At 53.3% G+C, this 22852-nt stretch overlaps 1 protein-coding gene, 1 long non-coding RNA gene and 1 pseudogene across 8 annotated transcripts; 2 read left to right on the top strand and 1 right to left on the bottom strand.

Annotated features, from left to right (window-relative positions):
• Positions 1 to 153: 153 nt before the first annotated feature.
• MAN2A2 (mannosidase alpha class 2A member 2) lies at positions 154 to 20935 on the top strand. 7 transcript variants are annotated; one of them, XM_008998387.6, is made up of 25 exons: positions 291 to 512; positions 712 to 947; positions 2052 to 2201; positions 3194 to 3451; positions 3518 to 3662; positions 3784 to 3955; positions 4305 to 4432; positions 4644 to 4817; positions 5207 to 5393; positions 7520 to 7697; positions 8000 to 8202; positions 8393 to 8575; positions 8739 to 8853; positions 9064 to 9131; positions 9265 to 9430; positions 9902 to 10138; positions 10399 to 10521; positions 10756 to 10870; positions 11151 to 11284; positions 11493 to 11634; positions 14694 to 14827; positions 15160 to 15234; positions 16719 to 16913; positions 17052 to 17162; positions 18005 to 20935. In XM_008998387.6, the coding sequence occupies exons 3-25, from the start codon at positions 2070 to 2072 to the stop codon at positions 18155 to 18157; spliced, it is 3528 nt and encodes a 1175-aa protein (XP_008996635.1). In that variant the 5' UTR covers positions 291 to 512; positions 712 to 947; positions 2052 to 2069; the 3' UTR covers positions 18158 to 20935. The 7 variants fall into 7 exon arrangements, with proteins under 7 accessions (XP_078182907.1, XP_002749158.1, XP_008996635.1 ...); XM_078326779.1 differs by lacking the exon at positions 291 to 512 and adding an exon at positions 1182 to 1207 and having other exon boundaries at positions 813 to 947; XM_035303844.3 differs by lacking the exon at positions 291 to 512 and adding an exon at positions 1182 to 1207 and having other exon boundaries at positions 813 to 1102.
• On the bottom strand, positions 9658 to 14722 carry LOC144576596 (uncharacterized). Its single transcript, XR_013518708.1, has 3 exons — positions 14581 to 14722; positions 13987 to 14059; positions 9658 to 11375 (listed from the first exon to the last, which is right to left on the bottom strand). It is a non-coding gene; the product is annotated as an uncharacterized LOC144576596 (long non-coding RNA).
• A 607-nt stretch (positions 20936 to 21542) lies between the features above and the next one.
• On the top strand, positions 21543 to 22768 carry LOC144576592 (protein SET pseudogene; annotated as a pseudogene).
• Positions 22769 to 22852: the final 84 nt, after the last annotated feature.

The raw sequence follows: 22852 nt of genomic DNA, 5'->3' as shown, positions 1-22852 counted from the left end.
CCGCCGTTGGCTGCCGAGCCGGAGGCGGGCGCTTCGGCCGCTGCGGGACGAGGTGCCGCCTCAAGTAGGATTACGAAAACATCCAGTTGCGCGCCCTTCTGAGGTTCCGCCGCGCTCCGGGACCCGGCCCGGGCTGCTGCGCCTGCGCACTGCGGTTCCGCGGAGCGGGCCCGCGAGGCGCCGGGCGGGGACCGCGGCGGCCGGATCTCCTGTCGGCTCCGCAGGGCGTACGCAGACCGGGTGGGCGGCGCGGCTGTCCCCGCCCCGCGTGCTGGTGGGCCCGGCGGCCTGAGGGGCTGGCGGACCCGCGCGGGGCGGGCGCAGCGGAGCGCGCCGGCGGCCCTGGGCCCAGCGGGAGAGCGGCTGCGGCGCGCGGAACCGGGGGCGACGGGTGGGCGGGCACCCGCCTTCGCCTGCGTCGCTGCCTGCGCGCGGGCCGCTGCCCCCTGGCATGTGAGGGCCGGCAGGTCGGCCGACCGGGCCCGGAGCCGCGCGGAGGCCGGGCGCTGACGGTAACGGGCCGGGTGCGCCGGGGGAGGGTGAGCGGCGCTGCGGCGTCAGAGGCTCCGGGAGGAGGCGGGGGCGGGAGGCGGCCTGAGGCCCGAACCGGGCTCCTGTCTCTGCTGTCCCGGGGGCCGACGGAGTCGGGACGGGTCGGGAGGGAGACCTGGCGGCAGGTGCCTGCCCTCTGTGATCCAGCTCTCTCCCCAGCTCCACCCACCTTGGCCTGGACCCATTCTCCAAGGGCTAAAAATATTGCCCGGAGGCTCCTGAGCAGAATCAAATCGCGATAAGTAGGGCACAACGCAGAGGCGACAGAGCTCCTCGGCCTCAGGGCCCGCAGAGCGGACTCCGGAGCGCGGTCCGGCCCACGCTAGGCTCAGCATTTAGCGCCCTCCCTCCCTCCGGAGCAGACAAGCGGGGCCCCAGGGCGGCGGCGGCGTGGGGTACGGGTCTTAAGTTGCCTCGCAGTCGGGCCGGCCTCTCCCTACGCAGGGGACCTTTAGCATCACTGCAGGCTTTCCGAGGTCCCCTAAGTGCTCTGCAAACCGCAGCTGGAAGTTTCCCGCTGCAGGAATCAGCACAGGAAGACGGAGAACATGTAGGGCTCGCTTTATGCTAGAAACACAAGCATCTTTCATTTTTATTAGAAATACATTCATTCTGTGTTTCTGACTCAGAGGATCTGTGCCAGGCACTGTTTCTGGTGAGTGCCATTCTGACCCAGAAGGTCACTGAGAAAGACTTAACCTATCAGTCTTTGGGTTCTGGCTCAACCTTTAAATCAAACAAAATAGAGACCAGCGTATTCCCCTGAAACTAGTAGCCCATGACCTAGGAGCCTGAGCAGGGAAGGAGCCTCCTATCTAGGCAGGGAAGCTCTTGTCACCAGGAGCTTGTGTGGTGAACGCCAGTCAGAGCTGGGACTCTCATCCTGGGCCCGTTTTTCATAGCACCAGTCAAGGGCGAGCATCCTCTCCACCCTAGGGGCAGAGCTGTTACCAGGACCAGGTGGGGCCAGCCCCAGATGTACTACCTGTGTTCTGAGTCTCAGCAAAGACAGTAAAATGAAGGCTGGGTCAGGATGCCCAACTGGTGTTGGGTTTTGGCACTTCAAAGCTGGCTTTTTTGGGGGGAGGGACAGAGTCTTCCCCTGTCGCCCAGGCTGTAGTGCAATGGCCCGATCTTGGCTCACTACAACCTTTGCCTTCCTGGTTCAAACGATTCTCCTTCCTCAGCCTCCTGAGTAGCTGTAATCACAGGCATCCACCACCATGCCAGGCTAATTTTTGTTTTAGAGATGGCGTTTCACCATGTCAGTCAGGCTGGTCTTGAGCTCCTGACCTCATGATCCACCTGCCTTGGCCTCCCAAAGTGCTGGGATTATGGGCATGAGCCACCACACCCAGCCCAAATCTGGCTTTTTTATTGGAGCCAGGCGAATGGTTGTTCCTTGGGAACAGCCCTCAGGAACTCACTGGGGCATTTGGTGGAAAGACTGCCAAGGGGATTTTGCATGCTGGAGCTACAGATGGTGTCCTTCCTGCCAGGTGTGCGTGGAGGCCAGTATGAAGCTGAAGAAGCAGGTGACAGTGTGTGGGGCTGCCATCTTCTGTGTGGCAGTCTTCTCGCTCTACCTCATGCTGGACCGAGTGCAGCACGATCCCACCCGACACCAGAATGGTGGGAACTTCCCCCGGGTGAGTCATGCCTGGTTGCTAATTTCTTTGTATACAAGTCACCTGGGCTCAGGGTATGGCCCCCTGGCTGGAGGGTAATGTCAGTACAGGACAGGAACCTTCCTTCCCAACAGTCAGGTTTTGTAGAAACTCTCAGCTAAAAACAGTGACGGCAGAAAGAAAGGAAGAAGTCCGGGCACAGTGGCTCACGCCTGTAATCCCAGCACTTTGGGAGGCTGAGGTGGGCGGATCACGAGGTCAGGAGTTTGAGACCAGCCTGACCAATATGGTAAAACCCCATCTCAAAAATAGAAAGAAGAATGAAGGAAGAAAACAAAAAAGGCAATGAATATTGTTGCTCTGTTCTCCTGAATTCTTTTTCTTTTCTTTCTTTCTCCCAGGCTGGAGTGCAGTGGTGCGTTCTTGGCTCACTGCAACCTCCACCTCCTGGGTTCAAGCGATTCTCCTGCCTCAGCCTCCTGAGTAGCTGGGACTACAGGCACCTGCCACCATGCCCAGCTCATTTTTGTATTTTCAGTAGAGACGAGGTTTCACTGTGTTGGTCAGGGCAGTCTTGAACTCCTGACCTCAGGTGATCCACTCACCTCGGCCTCCCAAAGTGCTGGGATTGTAGGCATGAGCCACTGTGCCCGGCCCCTCCTAAATTCTTGGCACACATTGCTAATTGATTACAGCATTCTTTGCCATTAAGCCCTGATGAAATCCTTCTCAGCACAGGCAACACCAATTGCTGAGACTAGGTATGTGAAATGAAATCTTTGCCATCCCTGAGCTGGAGTGATGGTTCTCCCAGCCCAAGTGGAATGTAGCTCTCAGTGGTGCTGTGCATAGCTCCCTTGATCTGAATGGCATCATCTTTCCCTGTAGGCCCATGGTCTGGCTTCAACAGATAAGGGAAGAATTGTAGTCAGGCCTCAGGTGGTGGACCCCAAGCAGAGACCCTCCCTGTGGCATAGGGAGCTGTGGGTGATTGCTTTCTGGTTTTTTGGCAGAGCCAAATTTCTGTGCTGCAGAACCGCATTGAGCAGCTGGAGCAGCTTTTGGAGGAGAACCATGAGATTATTAGCCACATCAAGGACTCCGTGCTGGAGCTGACGGCCAATGCAGAGGGCCCGCCTGCCCTGCTGCCCTACTACACAGTCAATGGCTCCTGGGTAGTGCCGCCAGAGCCCCGGCCCAGCTTCTTCTCCATCTCCCCTCAGGACTGCCAGTTTGCTTTGGGGGGCCGGGGCCAGAAGCCAGAGTTGCAGGTAAGGATCAGAGCCGGCGGGGACCTGCAGCCACGAATGGGACACTGAGCTGCCTCCCCCCGGCAGATGCTCGCTGTGTCGGAGGAGTTGCCATTTGACAATGTGGATGGTGGCGTGTGGAGGCAAGGCTTTGACATCTCCTATGACCCGCACGACTGGGATGCTGAAGACTTGCAGGTGTTTGTGGTGCCCCACTCTCACAACGACCCAGGTGAGGACCCTGTAGACTCCTGGGAGCTGGAGTGTGGAGTGGGATTTCTGATGGCCAGTGCAAGGGAGGGACATCAAAGAAGATGGTGGCATCCTCAGGGGACCCTACATTGGCTCCCCAGGCTGGATCAAGACCTTTGACAAGTACTACACAGAGCAGACCCAACACATCCTCAACAGCATGGTGTCTAAGCTGCAGGAAGACCCTCGGCGGCGCTTCCTCTGGGCAGAGGTCTCCTTCTTTGCCAAGTGGTGGGACAACATCAATGCCCAGAAGAGGGCCGCAGTCCGAAGGCCAGTACCAGGCAGGGAGGCTGGAAGGGCCTCGTTCAAGCCCCAGGCTGGGTGGACGGGTCTTACCTTAAGTTGTGGGTGCAAAGGTGGCAGGGAAAGGCCCAGGGAGCTGTGGCAGAGATGAGTGATGGTGGAGAGAACGCAAGAACAGATAGAGGTCCCGAGATAAGCAGGGCCAGGACAGCATGAGATTGGCGCAGGGAATGGAGGGTGAGTGTGTGTCCTCTTGGTGGTGAACTTAGGAGAACTGGTTCCGTGAGGCCCGTGCATGTAGGCCCTGACATCTGGTTGGCAGGACTACTCAGGCAGAGTGTTCTACTCTATCCTGAGTGTGAGTCTTTAACTATAGGCTGGTGGGAAATGGGCAGCTGGAGATTGCGACAGGAGGCTGGGTGATGCCGGATGAGGCCAACTCCCACTACTTTGCATTGATTGACCAGCTCATCGAAGGACACCAGTGGCTGGAGAGAAATCTCGGTAAATCCAGGCGCAGGCATGGGGGTCTGCCCTCCCAGGCTGGGCCCACAGTGCTATAGCAGGGGTGGTTCCTTTCTGGGCACATCCCACTGTATGGGCCTGGTGTGATGTCATCTGTCCACTGACAACCAAGACAGGAGCTGGAGTCCAGCACCTGGGAGGCCAAGAGGGCAGGCCCTGAGGTCCTCTCTGGCTTCCATGCCCTGCCCAGGTACAACCCCCCGCTCTGGCTGGGCAGTGGACCCCTTTGGACACAGCTCCACCATGCCTTACCTGCTGCGCCGTGCCAACCTCACCAGCATGCTGATTCAGAGAGTGCACTATGCCATCAAGAAGCACTTTGCTGCCACCCACAGCCTAGAGTTCATGTGGAGGCAGACATGGGGTAAGGCCAGGTAGGGTAGAGGGGGTCACTGCAGCGTAGTCTTCACCGGGGAAGAGCAGGGCTATCAGAACTAAGACCCCCACTGTCCTTCAGAGCAGACCTGCACTGGTGTGGACTGCCAGAAATGGTCCCACCCTCTGGTTAGGGGAGGTTCACACTGACCTCTGGCCTCTGCAGGGCCTCTGTCCCAAGGGCTTCAGCATGCCTTGTGTGCCCGTCCCCTCAAGGAACCCCCTGTGTCTTTCCTCTGGACTACATACCCCCTTTGGCCCTAGGTCCAGTTACAGCCTCATGGTCTATCAGAGCTGCCTTTAGCCCTAGCAGATCCTTGCCCTCCTGACGTCCAGAGGCTGTCTGTTGGCGGTGACTACATGGTATGTCTTCTGCAGACTCGGACTCGAGCACAGACATCTTCTGTCACATGATGCCCTTCTACAGCTACGACGTACCCCACACCTGTGGCCCAGATCCCAAGATCTGCTGCCAATTTGATTTTAAACGTCTGCCCGGTGGGCGCATCAACTGCCCTTGGAAGGTGCCACCGCGGGCCATCACAGAGGCCAACGTGGCAGAAAGGTATCTGCTTCCAGGCCTTTCGCTTCACAGAGGAGTTAGGAGGCCTAGCTCTGGTATGGGCTGTGTGGCGTGGAGGGTGGGCTCAGATGGTGAGTTGAGGCTTGCTTCATCTGCATCAGCAGCTCCTTACCAAGTCTCCTGAAAAACTGGAACGGCTCCAGCAACCACCTTTCACAAAATGCTTTTATTTTCTCACATGAGTACTTTCTGTGCCCTAATAAACTGCCAGGGCCAGCTGACAACTTCGAGGCAAATGATTCCCAGGTGAGCTGTTGGATCTTACAAACTTCGGGCTCACGCACATTCACTTAGTGCCAGTGTTCTGACTGGGCTTTAAGTCAACCACGAGAATCCATTCAGATCCACATTCAGTCCCATGAGATAGCCTCCAATGTCTGAGAAAACAGACCTGTCCTCTTTGAGAGGATATAGGGACCCATAAGGATGTCATTCTTGCTGAATTCAAGCCTTGGGGGAAAGTATTAGTTAAGAGTTGACACAAACAGCAATTTAGACAGAAACATAAGAATATAGGCCGGGCGCGGTGGCTCAAGCCTGTAATCCCAGCACTTTGGGAGGTCGAGGCGGGTGGATTACGAGGTCAAGAGATCGAGACCATCCTGGTCAACATGGTGAAACCCCGTGTCTACTAAAAATACAAAAAATTAGCTGGGCATGGTGGCATGTGCCTGTAATCCCAGCTACTCAGGAGGCTGAGGCAGGAGAATTGCCTGGACCCAGGAGGCGGAGGTTGCAGTGAGCCGAGATCGTGCCATTGTACTCCAGCCTGGGTAACAAGAGCGAAATTCCATCTCAAAAAAAAAAAAGAATATAACAAGTTGGACTGGTTTGTATGTTGCAATGCTCTGATTTCTCCATAATGTCCAGCAGTTGAAACATGTGACCGAAAGGGAAAGAAAGTGGTCTTTTGTTTCCAGAAGTCTAAATGCTGATTCCAGGCAAGAATCTAGGGCTATGAAGACATGATGTTTTTTAAACAGCAGTTGTGATTAGTGAGGCTGGCCTAGGTTTACAAGAACAGGCCATGAAAGGTAACCAGGTTCTCCTTTGAAAGGCTTACTAAACTGCTAAGTTAGGGGAAAGTGGTATTTGAGGAATCCTCTCATGAGAACAAAGTAGAAAAGTACACGCTGGGCCAGCGCCACTAAGTAGATTAGTTGACTCTTTGGACTGTGATATTTATAACATGCCAATTAAAGCAGGAGGAGCTTCTGCTGGTGTGCCACAGGGCTCTCTTTTTGTAATGATTTTGCCAATAATTTGGATGAAAAGAAAATAAATGTTTATATATAGTTCCTATTATGTACGAGGCACTACTCTGTGTAACCAGTATTCATTCATTCAATTCATTTTATTTAATTTATTTAATTTTATTTAATTAATTAATTCTTTTGAGACAGAGTCTCTGTCACCCAGGCTGGAGTGCAGTGGTGCGATCTCAGCTCACCACAACATCTGCCTCCTGGGTTCAAGTGATTCCCCTGCCTCAGCCTCCTGAGTACTTGGAATTACAGGTGTGTGCCACCACACCTGGTTAATTTTTGTATTTTTAGTTTCACTGTTGGCCAGGTTGGTCTTAAACTCCTAACCTCAGGTGATCCGCCTGCATTGGCCTCCCAGAGTGCTGGGATTACAGGCGCGACCCACCATGCTCAGCCCATTCAATCTATTTTCATTCTCACAACATATGGGTACCTACCGATGTTATCCTTACTTTGCCGGAAATGAGGCTCAGAGAAGTTATTTGCCCACAATCTCTCAGCTAGTACTTGTGGAGCTGGTGTGATGTGGCTCCGGGATCCAGACTCTTAACTCCGGTGCTGCATCGCTAACTGGTGGTCAGAATGAGGCGGGAGTGTCAGAACCAGAATCCCAAAAGATCTCAACAGCCTAACATAAAATAGAACATGCTGACTGTCAGAACTGTCCAGAGAACACTGGATTCCCCTGGAACTGGGGTTCCTGTCCCAGGAGTTGTCTGTCTGTGCTGAACCACTCCTTAACGGACGGGATGTCTTTGAGCAGCTTGCTGTAGGGATGGCTGTGCATGGCGCTCTTTTCCTACTGAGATTTCACATTGGGCCCATGTTTTTTTCCTGCCTCAGGGCAGCCTTGCTTCTGGACCAATACCGGAAGAAGTCACGGCTTTTCCGAAGCAACGTCCTCCTGGTGCCTCTGGGAGATGACTTCCGATATGACAAGCCCCAAGAGTGGGATGCCCAGTTCTTCAATTACCAGCGGCTCTTTGACTTCTTCAACAGCAGGCCTGACCTCCATGTGCAGGTGTGAGGGACACTTGGCTGGGGAGGGGGCTTCGCAGTGCTGCAGCCCACCCTTCCCTATGAGAATCCGTGCTCTGGGTTCCCAACTCCAAAGCAGGGGTTCCTTCCCAATTCTTGGGCACGGTGCCCCTTTTATGTCAGAATTCAATTCCAGGCTCCCTCACTTCTGTCAGATCCAGAATGGCGGGATGTACAGTTCCTGCTTTGAGCCCAAAGCCCCTGCCTCACCCTTGACTGCAGCACTGTGGCCAATTTCCAGGAGGCTCTAGAACTGATGGGAGTGGGTTTTTGGGGTTCCCACAGGCCCAGTTCGGCACTCTTTCAGACTACTTTGATGCCCTGTACAAGAGGACAGGGGTGGAGCCAGGGGCCCGGCCTCCAGGGTTTCCCGTGCTGAGCGGGGATTTCTTCTCCTATGCGGACCGGGAGGATCATTACTGGACAGGCTATTACACTTCCCGGCCCTTCTACAAGAGCTTAGACCGAGTCCTGGAAGCCCACCTGCGGTGAGACCCTGTCCCCGCTTCCAGGCTAGAGGGGGTAGAGTCAGTCTTTGGGGTTTAAGGAGGGGCTGGATCAGCTCAGAAGAGCCCAGAGGCCAGGGCAGGAAGAGAAGGGTGGGAAGGGAGGATGGATTTGCGTTGGTGGGCCCTCGGGAATGGTGCCGGCTGGCAGCTAACTTCTCTCTCTGGGCAGGGGGGCAGAGGTTCTCTACAGCCTGGCTGCAGCTCATGCCCGCCACTCTGGCTTGGCTGGTCGGTACCCGCTGTCTGACTTCACCCTCCTGACGGAAGCTCGGCGCACACTGGGGCTCTTCCAGCATCACGACGCCATCACTGGCACTGCGAAGGAGGCTGTGGTGGTGGACTATGGGGTCAGGTGGGAGCCTTCTTTTCTGCCTCGTCAGTTCCCCCGCTCACTGTCCCAGAGAAAGGACATTGGGTGGTGTGGGGGTAGGCTGGCCTGGGGCTTGTCTTGCTGACAAGGCAGACAGCGTCACCGAGCTCATCTTCTCTCCTTTCCTCTCCTGCGCCACCCACAGGCTTCTGCGCTCCCTTGTCAACCTGAAGCAGGTCATCATTCATGCAGCTCACTATCTGGTGCTGAGGGACAAGGAGACCTACCACTTTGACCCGGAGGCACCCTTCCTTCAAGTGGTGAGCCCCTCCTGGGTCTGCATGAGAACCCTCCAGTTTATGCAGGTTCCTCCCAAGAGCTGCTGGATGAGGGTGCCACTCCTCTTTCTCCCTCCCCATCCGATGAGTTCTGTGCCCAGTGCAGCTGCTGGTCCACACCCAGGACAGGTGGGGTGGGAGGAGGCCGAGCCCATGATGATGGTTTTTCCCTTCCGGCCCACTGAATTCCAGGATGACACTCGCTTAAGTCATGATGCCCTGCCAGAGCGCACAGTAATCCAGCTGGATTCCTCGCCCAGGTAAGCTGGACCACGCCAGGTGCAGAGAGGCAGAGCTATTCCCTGGCTCTGAGGCCCCTCTGGGCCCACACATGCTGAGCCACTATAGGGCACTTGCCCTGGCTCCGAGCCACAGCCTACTTTCTACGCACAGGTTTGTGGTGCTATTCAACCCCCTGGAACAGGAGCGGTTCAGTGTGGTGTCCCTGCTGGTCAACTCGCCCCGTGTGCGTGTCCTTTCGGAGGAGGGCCAGCCCCTGGCTGTGCAGATCAGTGCACACTGGAGCTCTGCCACTGAGGTGGTCCCTGATGTCTACCAGGTGAGGCAAGGGCTTGGCAGGTCGGTCCCTCCCCGCCCAGTGGTACCAGCCTCCCAACCTCCTGCTTGAGGCCCTGCTTCCTCCCCAGGTTGGGGTCAGGTGTCCTGGGGAGAGGGGTTGCCCTGCAGACAGGCACTCTTGGGATTTGAGTCTGTCCTTGAAAGGAAGGGGAAGGTTGATATGGTAATAGTAATGGTAAAAATAGCAGTTATAATACCCTATCACTCAGTCATTCAGTATTTATTGAAAGCTTAATATGGGGTTACCACTTCATACTTTTTCAAATATCACTTGAGAATTATAAAGTCTGATGAGAAAGAAAGTGCAAATCATGTCACCTCCACTTTGGAGGAGGGGCAGAGGCCCCAGCAGGTGCAGGGACTTGCTTAGGCCTCTGTTAGTAAGTGAATGCTCCAGCACCCCTGTGGTGAATGCTGTCCCTCCACTTTCTCACCCCTCCTGTGCCCACAGGTGTCTGTGCCTGTCTGCCTGCCGGCTCTGGGTCTGGGTGTGCTGCAGCTGCAGCTGGGCCTGGATGGGCACCGCACGCTGCCCTCCTCTGTGCGCCTCTACCTGCACGGCCGTCAGCTGTCCGTCAGCAGGCACGAAGTGTTCCCTCTCCGCGTCATTGACTCTGGCACCAGTGACTTCGCCCTCAGCAACCGCTACATGCAGGTCTGGTTCTCAGGCCTTACTGGGCTCCTCAAGGTAAAGGGCCAGGATGGCGGAGAAGGGCTAGGGCCAGAGTAGGGCATGCATGGTGGTGGCATTGTGCAGAGCTGCCTCCTGGCCCTGTGAGCATGCCATCACCTGACCCACAGTGGACCTGAGCCTGGGCCATCTCAGCTCCAGGCTGATAGCATGGGGAACTTGGGCGTGGCTCCTTGGGGAAGCTAGTCACGTCCTCCCAGGAGGCAGGCCTGACATGCTGGTGTGGGGCCAGGGGTCAGGGCTATGTTTTTTGGCAGAGCATCCGAAGGGTGGATGAGGAGCAGGAGCAGCAGGTGGACATGGAGTTCCTTGTCTATGGCACCCGTACGTCCAAAGACAAGAGTGGAGCCTACCTCTTCCTACCTGATGGCGAGGCCAAGGTACCCTAAAGATGCCTTGAGAAACCTGGCAGGCCCCGGGAGATCTCAGTAGCAGGGAGGGCAGGAGGGGCACAGGCCTTCCCACAAGTTGATTGCTGCCTGCTGGGGGCCTTGTCTTTGCCGTTCAGCCTAGGGATATCTGGGAATAGGTGCTCTCTTGCCCAGGCCTGGGCTGGCACCACCCCCCTTTGCCCTCTGTGCCGTGGGTTCAACAGCAGTCTGCTCTTTCCCCAGCCCTACATCCCCAAGGAGCCCCCCGTGCTGCGTGTCACTGAAGGCCCTTTCTTCTCTGAGGTGGTTGCGTACTACGAGCATGTTCACCAGGTGGTCCGGCTTTACAATCTGCCAGGTGAGCCCCGCACACAAGGACAGGTCTGGTAGGAGGCATGGGCTTCACAGCTGTGGCGTATTCTTCTTTCTGCTACGTCTCTGTTCATACCTCTGTTCCATATCATTTGAGACAGGGGTGCTCCATTCTCGGAGAAAAAGTCATCCACAAGTGCCCTGGGACTTTCTCAGGAGGGTGGACAGAGCCTCTCCTCAGCTCAGCTCTTAACCCCCCAGCCCAGCCTCTCAGCTGTGGTTCAGCCTCACACCTCTCCATGCCCCCACTTTGTTCCTGTGCCCAGGGGTGGAGGGGCTGTCTCTGGACATGTCATCTCTCGTGGACATCCGGGACTACGTCAACAAGGAACTGGCCCTGCGCATCCACACAGACATCGACAGCCAGGGTACCTTCTTCACAGACCTCAATGGCTTTCAGGTGATTCCTGGGACTGGGTCTTAGAGACCCCACAGAGTAGAACTTGGACTGTGTTTTTGCCCATATCGCAGGCCTTGGGGGATGATCTGTCCTGATGGAGAAAGAGGAATGAGAGGCGAGAATGATCAGGGACTCCTCCAGGCTGGGACTGCTTGGGGCCCACATGGTGCCCAGGTTCCCTTGATCTCTGCTGGCCTTGCCCCCACAGGTGCAGCCCCGGCGGTATCTGAAGAAGCTCCCCCTCCAGGCCAACTTCTACCCCATGCCAGTCATGGCCTATATCCAGGACGCACAGAAGCGCCTCACTCTGCACACTGCCCAGGCCCTGGGTGTCGCTAGCCTCAAAGATGGTGAGTAGGGCCCAGGAGCTCTACAGAGGGTATCAGACAAAAAGAAGTCTGTCCCACCCTCCAGGTCTTCCCGCTCTGTGGTCCTCCCTTGCCTCTTTATGGTCTGTATTACCTCCAGGCTTGGAAAGGGGGCAAGCCATTCAGAGCTCTTGCATAGGAGGCAGGCACCTGCTGTCTCCCTGTCTCCTGGTGGAGATGGCAGTGAAGGCAACTGGCTGGAGTGTTCTATTGGATCCCCTGAAGAACTGTCAGGGTTATGACTCTTGGGGCCAAAAAAAGAAAAAAACTATCAAAAAGCAAGGCTAGGCACAGTGGTTCACTCCTGTAATCCCAGCGCTTTGAGGGGCCAAGGCAGAAGGCCAGGAGTGAGACCAGCCTGGGCAACAAAGCAAGATCCAGGCTCTACAAAAAAATTTTAAAATCAGCTGGATGTGATGGCATGTGCCCCAGCTACTCAGGAGGCTGAGATGAGAGGATTGCTTAAGCCCAGGAGTTGGAGGCTGCAGTGAGCCAAGATTGTACCACTGCACTACAGCCTGGTGACAGAGTGAGACAAAGCCTAAAAAAAAAAAAGCGGCTGGGCGCGGTGGCTCAAGCCTATAATCCCAGCACTTTGGGAGGCCGAGACAGGTGGATCACTACCATCCTGATCAACATGGTGAAACCCCTTCTCTACTAAAAATACAAAAAATTAGCTGGGCATGGTAGCGCGTGCCTGTAATCCCAGCTACTCGGGAGGCTGAGGCAGGAGAATTGCCTGAACCCAGAAGGCGGAGGTTGCGGTGAGCCGAGATCACGCCATTGCACTCCAGCCTGGGTAACAAGAGCGAAACTCCATCTCAAAAAAAAAAAGGCAAGAAACATCAGGATATTAAACGGTGGTTCTCAGCTGAGGTGTTATGATGAAATATTAAGGAAATGAGAAAAATATATACGGTTTTCCTAATAGTGATCATTAAAAGAGAAAATGACATTCTTATTTTTGAGACAGAGTCTCACTCTGTCACCCAGGCTGGAGAGAATCAAGCAATTCTCCCTGCCTCAGCCTCCTGAGTAGCTGGGATTATAGGCACCCTCTACCATGCCTGGCTAATTTTTATATTTTTAGTAGAGCCGGGGTTTCGCCATGTTAGCCAGGCTGGTCTTGAACTCCTGACCTCATGATCTGCCCTCCTTGGCCTCCCAAAGTGCTGGGATCACAGGTGTGAACCACCACACACGGCCTTGTTTTTTTTTTTTTTTCTTTTTGAGATGGAGTCTCGCTCTGTTGCCAGGCTGGAATGCAGTGGCACCATCTTGGCTCACTGCAACCTTTGCCTCCCGGGTTCAAGTGATTCTCTTGCCTCAGCCTCCAAGCCTCTAGCTGGGACTACAGGTGCATGCCACTCCATTCAGCTAATTTTTGTATTTTTAATATGGACATGGTTTCACCTCGTTGGCCAGGATGGTCTCTATCTCTTGACCTTGTGATTTGCATACCTTGGCCTCCCAAAGTGCTGGGATTACAGGCATGAGCCACTGCACCCGGTCAAGAATGGCATTCTTAAGAATCAAAACAGAGGCCGGGCGCGGTGGCTCAAGCCTGTAATCCCAGCACTTTGGGAGGCCAAGGTGGGTGGATCTTGAGGTCAAGAGATCGAGACCATCCTGGTCAACATGGTGAAACCCCGTCTCTACTAAAAATACAAAAAATTAGCTGGGCATGGTGGCGTGTGCCTGTAATTCCAGCTACTCAGGTGGCTGAGGCAGGAGAATTGCCTGAACCCAGGAGGTGGAGGTTGCGGTGAGCCGAGATCACGCCATTGCACTCCAGCCTGGGTAACAAGAGCGAAACTCCATCTCAAAAAAAAAAAAAGAATCAAAACAGAGGCATGGGGAGCACTGGCCTAGAGTCACACCCAGGCGGCTAGTCACACTGGCAGGCTCTGCGTGGCCTCCATATCCTCAGGGCAAAATGAACAGTTTGCACTTGGTGGCATCCAAGATGTTTGAGATCTGTCTCTGGGTCAAGGCTGTGTGTGGCCCGATGGCTGGTGATCATGAGAGGAGTGTGCCCTTCTCTGCCAGGAGCAGCCCCAGGTCCATCTATGTCATGACTCTTCACTGCAGCTCAACATCCCTGACTGATTTTCTCTTCTGTCCCTCCGGGATGTGTGTGAAGAAATGACTGTCGTCTATACAAGGGATCTGTTTTAGGGTTTTCAGACATCTTTCTTTGATTGTTCTGGGTAAAAAGACTGAGCGACTACACACATTAGTAACGACTGAAGAGAAGAAAGGGAGAATAAGGGCCATCTGTCCCTGTGGAATGTGGGTTCCTTCAAGATCTTATACAAGTAAAGCTGCACCTACCTCCAACACCTGCACACAATGGGGCCTCTGTCCCCAACACAGCCATGCACCAAGCCCCTGCTCCAAGCATATTCTGGAAAAGAAAGCAGAGGTGGTCACCTGCCATCTCTTTTTTCCAGGGCAACCCCAGATGACCCTTAATATGAGCCTCTGCCTGACTTGCTATTTGGGTGTCCTTTCCACAGCCCTACTTTTAACACATGGGCAGTCAGCAGGCTAAGCCCAAGACTGGCCTGCTGGGGCTGTCTGGCTGTCTAGAGTAGAACAAGGGCAGGAGAGCATGTGTTTTAGTCATAAGAAAACCTGCCCAACCTGAGCAAACCTGCCCCAGATTACAGAGGTATGCAGCAACACTATCCATGGCTGTTGATCTAAGTTTTTCATTTCTGGTTTATTTTATTGTATGTAAACCATTCTGATTTGGTTTCCTGCCTGGGCCCCTGAGTCCCAGAGCATGGGGAGTAAACTGCCAGGGCCAGCCTTCCCCTTTCTCGGCCTCATATTTCCTCATCTGCAAAATAAGGGCACAGGATCAGCCCCTCGCCAGGTTCCCTCCCAGCTCTGGGAACCCATGACCTCTCCTGAGTGACTCACCTTCTGTTTCGAGCTGGGTCTTTCCCTCTGGGCCTGTGGCTGGGATTCTCCTTTCAAAGGTCAGTGTCTGCTTGGGGGAAGGGGCAGGCGACACTCACAGTTTGCTTCCCCAGGCCAGCTGGAGGTGATCTTGGACCGGCGGCTGATGCAGGATGACAACAGGGGCCTAGGCCAAGGGCTCAAGGACAACAAGAGAACCTGCAACCGTTTCCGCCTCCTACTAGAGCGGCGCACTTCGGGCAGCGAGGTAACGCCTGGGCCTGATGCCCAGGGGGCCAGGTCTAGCTAGCCCCTGGGGGTGGCCCAGGGGGGTCCAGCCTGGGGCTGGAGGAGCGTAGCTGGAGGTGGGAAAGGGCTAGAGAAAGTAGAGCTGAATTCCTGGGGTGGGGGAGGCAGTCTGGTGTTTTGTGTCCCATTTCACGCTGCCTGGCACCTTCCCTTCCAAGCCGTGCCCTGTCGCCTGTGCCCCTCATGTTCGTCTCCCACCTTCCTCTGTGCTACCCTCCTCTGCCCTGCCCCAGCATTCTCTAAGCCTGTGCTCCAACCCTGCTCATCTCATGGCTTTCTTTGCCCCACCAGCCTGACTTTTTCTCCAAACTGGCAGCCATGTTTAGGGGCTTGATCTTTCACAGCAGCAGGAGCGGTAACCTAGAGGTAAGGGTCAGCGCTGGGAGCGGGGAACTAGTGCGAGCCAGGCGTAGCTGTGCTGGAGCCCAGGCAACAGAGCCTGCCACTCAGTCACCCACACATCAGATAGATACTGAGCACCTGCTTTACTGTGAGGACCCAGAGGGACTTATAAGTGCAGACAGTGCTGACTCTCCCAGGTGTTTATTCATGAGTAGGGGTGGCAGAGAAGCCGTGTATATAAAAATGCAAGGTAGAAAAAGGCTCTGTCTCACTGATCCTGAGGAGCAAGGTAATATTGTGGGCCAAGGAGGACAAGGAGGTGTCACCCAGGTGTGGCATTGATGAATGAGGGTGGGATTTGAACATGTGAACCAGGCAGAGGGTAGGAGGCAGGAGAGACAATGAGTTGGGGAACAGCAGTGAGTTCCTTAGACAGACTGGAGCTATGCTGTCAGTACGGTGGCCAGTAGCCCTGTGTGGCTATTTAATGACAACAAAATCAAGTAAAACATTGCTTTCTTATTCCTACTGGCCACACTTCAAGTATTCAGTGGCCACAAGTGGGTAAGTGGCTGCCATATTAGAGCATGCAGTGTCAGCTATTTCCATCCTTGCAGAATGCTCTCTTGGCTGGTACTGGTCTAGAGCATTGGGGGAGATCAGGGCAGGCGGCAGACCCCTTGAGTGCCTGTTAAGGGGTCTGGACCTTATCCTGGAGGCTAAGGAAAGAGCTGAGCATGGAGGGACACTGTCAGAACTCTGCTGTCAGCATGTCAAAATGATAGTAGGGAGCAAGTTGCGCCTGGGGGAGAGAGACTGGAGGTCTCCCAGTGAGAGCTATTCAGGCAGGACATGCTGGATAAGTTGGGGGTGGCTCTGAGGTCACTGCCATGGTAAGACGGAAGAGGCTTTAGCATTACCTGGGAGTGCAGAGGGAAGTGAGAGATGCTGGGTGCTTGGAAGGAGAGGGATGCCAGGATCAGAAGTCCAGAATATTCAGCCCAGGCCTGTGAGTCTCATGTCTAGGTGAGCTGCTAAGGAGTAGCCCTGCCGGCACAGCCCTGGCAGTGCTGGGCCTGGGAGCCAGGCCAGCACGGTGGATGTGGTGTCACACTTGAAGCTACAGGATTCCCCAGAGCACTCTGGATTGGAGCCCCATGCTCCGTGGTGAGGCTTGTGTCTGCCTGTCCGCCATCCTCCCTGCACTGTGGATCTGTGTGTGAGGGGAGACGTGGCTGATGAGACTGGGTTGCTCATGATAGTGTTATACCAGCAAGGAACTGAAGAGTAGAGAAGAAATAGTGTAGTGAAATACCCTCTGAGTTGGGTGAGATGGGAAGTATCCACAATCGAAGCGTTAGGGGAACCTCACCTGGAGCCAGGCTCGCCCTTGAGTCCAGGCATGCCAGGAGAGCTCTTTCCAAAGGAACTGACCTAGGTGTGCTTTTATCCTACCTCATCCTCTCCCCTCAGCCTGGCTTCACCAACGTCTTGGGTGAATTTTGCAGGTGCAAGATAGCCACTCCACCAGCTACCCGTCCCTCCTCAGCCACCTGACCTCCATGTACCTGAACACCCCAGCGCTCACCCTGCCCGTAGCCAGGACGCAGCTCCCAGGCCCTGGTCTGCGCTCATTTCATCCTCTGGCTTCCTCACTGCCATGTGACTTCCACCTGCTCAACCTACGTACGCTCCAGGCTGAGGTGAGTGTCCCACTCGGCACCGAACCTCTAGGACCAGGTTCTGGCCTTTCCTCGCCCAGACACCTCCCTGTGCCAGCACTGCCTCTCGGAGCTCTGAAAGGCCTGTGCCCACTTCCCCGTGCACTGTCTGTGGTCTAGGAGGACACCCTGCCCTCAGTGGAGACCGCACTCATCTTACACCGCAAAGGTTTTGACTGCGGCCTGGAGGCCAAGAACTTGGGCTTCAACTGCACCACGAGCCAAGGCAAGGTGAGCAGGGCGGGGAAATGGCACCTGGGAATGACAGGCGGGAGCCTAGTAAGACTGGGCTGAGATTTGATTACAGGCTGGGAGAAGAAAGTGTCACTTCAGGGCTTTCTGAAGAGAAGGGGGAGCTGTGGAGACTTTTTCAGAGCTCCCAAGGCCTGGTGAAGTTCCAGACAAGGCAGATGGCTTGAGAACCTTTGTTCCCTAAGCAGGGACCTCTAGCAAGCAAAGTGGAAAACACCAGAAATAGAAAACCAGAACCCATTCTGTTGTTACTTTTTAAGCTCATATCAGCTGGCACAGGTAAATGCCCCCCAGGTGCCAGGTCCTTTGCTAGGCTCCAGGGTTTCAGACGTGAACCAAGACACGGTCACTGTTCTCACAGAGCTCACAGCTCAGTGGAACGGTTTCTACGCTGAGATCTGTAGGCAGGCTTTAGGGGTGAGCAGATCTTAGCAAGCCCGTGAGACTGGATGTACACTTATATGTAAGAAGGCATGGAGTTGCTGAGAGGGGCCAGACCTGGAATGCGGTGGCGTGATCTCGGCTCACTGCAACCCCCGCCTCCTGGTACAAGCAATCCTCCTGCCTCAACCTCCCGAGTAGCTGGGGTTGCAGGCGCCTGCCACCATGCCCAGCTAATTTTTGTATTTTTAGTAGAGACAGGGTTTCTCCATGTTTGCCAGGCTTGTCTCAAATGCCTGACCTCAGGTGATTGGCCGGCCTTGGCCTCCCAAAGTGCTGGGATTACAGGTGTGAGCCACCACACCTAGCTGAGATTCTTAAAGAGGTAACAAATTGTAGGAACAGCTAGCACAATCCTGCACCTTCTCTCCTCTCCACAGGTAGCCCTGGGGAGTCTTTTCCATGGCCTGGACGTGGTATTCCTGCAGCCAACCTCCTTGACATTACTGTACCCTCTGGCCTCCCCATCTAACAGCACTGACGTCTATTTGGAGCCCATGGAGATCGCTACCTTTCGCCTCCGCTTGGGTTAGGGCTGCCTGTGGTCTGAAGAGAAAGTTCATTCACAGGGACTGACTGCCTCTTAACATGAAGATCGCTGGACAAGCCACATGGGCATCCCGTCCTGATCTGCCTCCCACAATTGTGACAGACTGGGCTCTGCCCTCATTTTCTGTTTATTGCTGCTGCTGTGTTTCAGGGGCAACCCACAAACCCAGTGTTGGGTAAATAGGGCAGATGCCAGTGAGATAGGTGAGAGAAAGCCCTTGGTCAGAGTGGGCAGTGCCAGGCTCTGCTTTGGGTTGTGAGTGGACACCCAACTGGGCACAGGCTCAGACACTCATCCTTTTTCCAAAAGGGGATATAGGAGAAGTGGAAGCAGACAGAAGAGGTAAGGGAGGCTATGTGGGTAACAGCCCAGCATCAGGGTCACTGTGGGCAACAGCCGGCTCTAGGGGAATCCTATGGTTATGTAGAGACTCCATGTCCTGGTGTGATAAGAAGGGTCAGAATGACTCTGGAAGGAGAGGGATGGGGACCCAGAGTTAGCAGTGGGGTGGAGCAATAGAAGGAATCACAGTTTCTCCTAAGAGTCCAAAGGCCTCGCTCCTTTCTGTGATGGCTTTGCTCTAAGTGCCACCTGTCCCGCAAGCCCTGGCTAAGAGGCTGCAGAGTGGCAGGAAGGATTCGCTAGAGGTCATAGGTCACTTCAGGTAGCAAGACCCCTGACAAACTGGGCACTTGGCCTGTGTATTGATTTGTGGGATGGTGGCAGGGGCATGGGGTCCTCCGCCCTACCTGACTCCTCTTTGGCTTCCATGCTGTGTACACCGCTGTCCCCAAGAGCTCTTGTTACGGCAGGCAGTGGGGATTGGTCCTACTTTCTTTCTCTGGAAAGGAAAGCCTCCAAGAGCCCATGTGCTTGGGCAGCTTGAGAAGGCGTTCAGTACCATGCCTGGCAGGCAGGCCTTGACGCTTCACCTTTGGTCTGTCCCTCTGCAGAGGGATTTAGTTCCTGGCACAGGGGACTAGGCATGTAGAGTAAGTGAGGAGGCAGTATGGCTATGCAGGAGCCTTCGTTTCAGCTTCAGTTCATAGGGAAAAATCTGTGATAGCTCTATAGATGCCGAAAAGATATTTGGTAAGATTTCAAATCCATCCCTTATTAAAACTCTTAGTAAATTAACTCTGGAAACAAACATCCTAACCTAGATAAAGGTCTGTGTCAGAAACCAACATTTACTGGCATTCTAAAGAGTCAAATGCTGCAGGCATTCTCATTAAAATCAGAAACTAGCCAGGGGCATGCTGTTTGTCAGCAGTGTCCTGGCACTACTAACTCCTGCAATAAGGCAGATGAGGAAGATAAGGAATAATTCTAATATCATTATTTGTAGACAATAAAGCTGCCTACCTGTAAAATCTAAGAGAATCAACTGAAGACCTGTTCAGAGCATTCTGTAAGTCGACCCAAAGACATAACATCATGTTCCTGTCAACATACTGGTTTTCCCCAAATCAGCTGATAAATTCAGTGTCATTCCAGTGAGATTGATACTTTGGAATTGGACAGTTGTAAAGTGCATTTGGGAGAGTGAATGTGTGACAACACTAAGACCACTCTGAATGATGATCATAAGTTGGGTGGACTTCTGAGGGGAAAAAGGCACTCCTGCCAGATTCCCAGAGGACTCTTGCGCCACCATTACTTCACGAAGTGTGACCTGGAGGGGGTCAGACAGGAGAGTCCAGAAACAGACCCAGGGCTACAGGGATTTAGTATATGGTAAGAGGGATGTTTTAAGTGGGGAAAAAGATGGATTATTTAATAAACAGTACTTTGAGAGCACTAGCTATCAAAGTTAGTTCTCAGCTGGGCGCAGTGGCTCATGCCTGTAATCCCAGCACTTTGGGAGGCCGAGGCAGGTGGATTACCTGAGGTCAGGAGTTTAAGAGCAGCCTGGCCAACATGGTGAAGCCCCGTGTCTATGAAAAATACAAAAATTAGTTGGGCATGGTGGTATATGCTTGCAGTCCCAGCTACTCTGGAGGCTGAGGCAGGAGAATCGCATGAACCTGGAAGGGAGAGGTGGCAGTGAGCTTAGATCGCACCACTGCACTCGAGCCTGGGTGACAGAGCAAGACTCCATCTCAAAAAACAAAGTAAATCTCTACTTCACAGCGTCCATACAAATTAGTTCCAGAGGGAAAGTACACTACAAAATTACTCAAAAGAAAACTTATACCTCTGGTGTGGGATGGTCTTTTCTAAACCTTAACGTGAGACTTAAAAGATACAAGGGAAAAGATAAGCAGATTTTGCAAACAAAAATGTTAAGTTTCTGTGTGATGGAAAACATCAACGTTAAAACACAAATGAGAAATATGGAAGAAAATATTTGCAACACATTAAAAAAAATAGGAGTTCAATTACTTTAGGAGAAAAGCTTGCTTTGGGGTCCTTAGAGAAAGTCACTGGGGACTACTAAGCAGCCACCTAAAGATGAAAGTGACAGGGCTGAGTTCTTTCAGGTCGGCAGAGTAGTTGCCGCCCGCATCATGACATACAGTGGAACCCTGTCTGTATCACAGCGGAATAGGATTATCAATGTGAATTGCTTAGCGTGGTGCCTGGTCTATACGACAGCTCCACAAATGTGAGCTATAATCCTATTAGTAAAGGATGCTAAGCAGTTCCACTGCGGCAGGTGTTACTTGCTAGTAGAATTTGTAATCAAACAATAGGAGGGGAATCTGTGAGCGCCTAGGAAATTAGCAGAATAAAGGATATTATCTTTGGATGCCTTAAATGTGCAATGAAATTATTTGTCTGACAGAAACAAATGCTTAATTCTATTTACCAGCCTTTAAAATGACTTAAGGCAGGCCCCGCCCACCTCCGCCCCTACACCTCGCCCACCACTCAGCTTCCGGTGCAGGAGTGCCTCGGGCCACTTCCGGGTCTTCCCGGAAGTCCCTGTTGCTTAGCAACCGAAGTAACTTGCAAGGCCGAAGGGCAAGGGGATTGTGCATCACCGACATTCCCAGCGGCTTGGGGAACCGGGAAACTTTAGTCCCCCACCGGCCCAATTACGTTGCTGCTGGGATCTCCACCGTGCCCAGCAATGGTTGTCAGTAAGCAGGCGGCACTCCTTTCCAAAACATCTTTTATTTTTTGAGACGGAGTCTCACGCCGGGTTCAAGCGATTCTTCCACTTCAGCCTCCTGAATAGCTGGGGCTACAGGTGCATGCCACTGCGCCCGGCTTTTTTTGTATTTTTAGTAGAGACAGGGTTTTGCCATGTTGGCCAGGCTGGTCTTGAACTCCTGACCTCAGGTGATTCACCCGCCTCAGCCTCCCAGAGTGCTGGGATGATAGGCGTTAACCATCATGCCCAGCCCCCTTCCAACTTTCTTAATGGGGAAAGCTGCTACCATTTCTTGAGCACCTGTGAGTAACACCCCCCCAGGGGCACTGAGGAAGGAGAACTGTGCAGACCCCATGCACAATTAGTGCCTGAAGTATAACTCACTGCTTATATCTAGCTTACATATATATATAATCATATGAGTGTTCTGCCTGCTTCCGGACGAGCAAGAAGACTTGTGCTGCGGTTCTCAGACTTCCCCAGCAGCATGGCCCCCAAATGCCAGTCTCCACTCCCGCCTCAAAAGAAGAAACCAAGACTACCTCCTGCTCAGGGACTGGAGGAGACATCAGCTTCTGCAGGCTTGCGGAAGAAGAGAGAAAAAGAACAGCAAGAAGCAATTGAACACATTGATGAAGTACACAATGAAACAGACAGACTTAAGGAACAAGCCAGGGAGGAGATTTTGAAAGTAGAACAAAAATGTAACAAACTCCGCCAACCATTTCTTCAGAAGAGGTCAGAATTGATCGCCAAAATCCCAAATTTTTGGGTAATAACATTTGTCAACCATCCACAAGTGTCTGCACTGCTTGGGGAGGAGGACGAAGAGGCACGGCATTATTTGACCGGAGTTGAAGTGACAGAATTTGAAGATATTAAATCAGGTTACAGAATAGATTTTTATTTTTGATGAAAATCCTTAATTTAAAAATAAAATTCTCTCCAAAGAATTTCATCTGAATGAGAGTGGTGATCCATCTTCAAAGTCCACCGAAATCAAATGGAAATCTGGAAAGGATTTGACGAAACGTTCAAGTCAAACGCAGAATAAAGCCAGCAGGAAGAGGCAGTATGAGGAGCCAGAGAGCTTCTTTACCTGGTTTACTGACCATTCTGATGCAGGTGCTGATGAATTAGGAGAGGTCATCAAAGATGATATTTGGCCAAACCCATTACAGTACTACTTGGTTCCTGATATGGATGATGAAGGAGAAAGATGATGATGATAATGATGAAGAGGAGGAGGAGGAAGGATTAGAAGATATTGATGAAGAAGGGGATGAGGATGAAGGGTGAAGATGATGATGATGATGAAGGGGAGGAAGGAGGGGAGGATGAAGGAGAAGTTGACTAATAGAACACTGATGGATTCCAACCTTCCTTTTTTAAAATTTTCTCCAGTCCCTGAGAGCAAGTTGCAGTCTTTTTTTTTTTTTCTTCCCTCTTGTGCTCAGTCACCCTGTTTTTGAGGTCTCTTTTCTCTACACCGTGGTTCTCAACTTATTTGGGGGGAAATATCTTGAGCAGGATACAATGGGAAAAGAGTCTCTACCCCTTTCTGTTTGAAATTCATTT

This window comes from Callithrix jacchus, chromosome 6, assembly GCF_049354715.1.
Source record: "Callithrix jacchus isolate 240 chromosome 6, calJac240_pri, whole genome shotgun sequence".
NCBI lineage: Eukaryota > Metazoa > Chordata > Mammalia > Primates > Cebidae > Callithrix > Callithrix jacchus.
The sequence above is the reverse complement of the archived record's forward strand: the minus strand, read 5'-3'. Positions and strand labels throughout refer to the sequence as shown.

Excerpts from the sequence above, each read along its gene's own strand:
- MAN2A2 (XM_078326781.1), top strand. The coding sequence starts at position 2,070 with ATGAAGCTGAAGAAGCAGGTGACAGTGTGTGGGGCTGCCATCTTCTGT. Across the intron at positions 8,576-8,738 it reads GTGGTGGACTATGGGGTCAG|GCTTCTGCGCTCCCTTGTCA; the intron begins GTGGGAGCCTTC and ends CGCCACCCACAG. Across the intron at positions 9,132-9,264 it reads CAGCTGGATTCCTCGCCCAG|GTTTGTGGTGCTATTCAACC; the intron begins GTAAGCTGGACC and ends TTCTACGCACAG.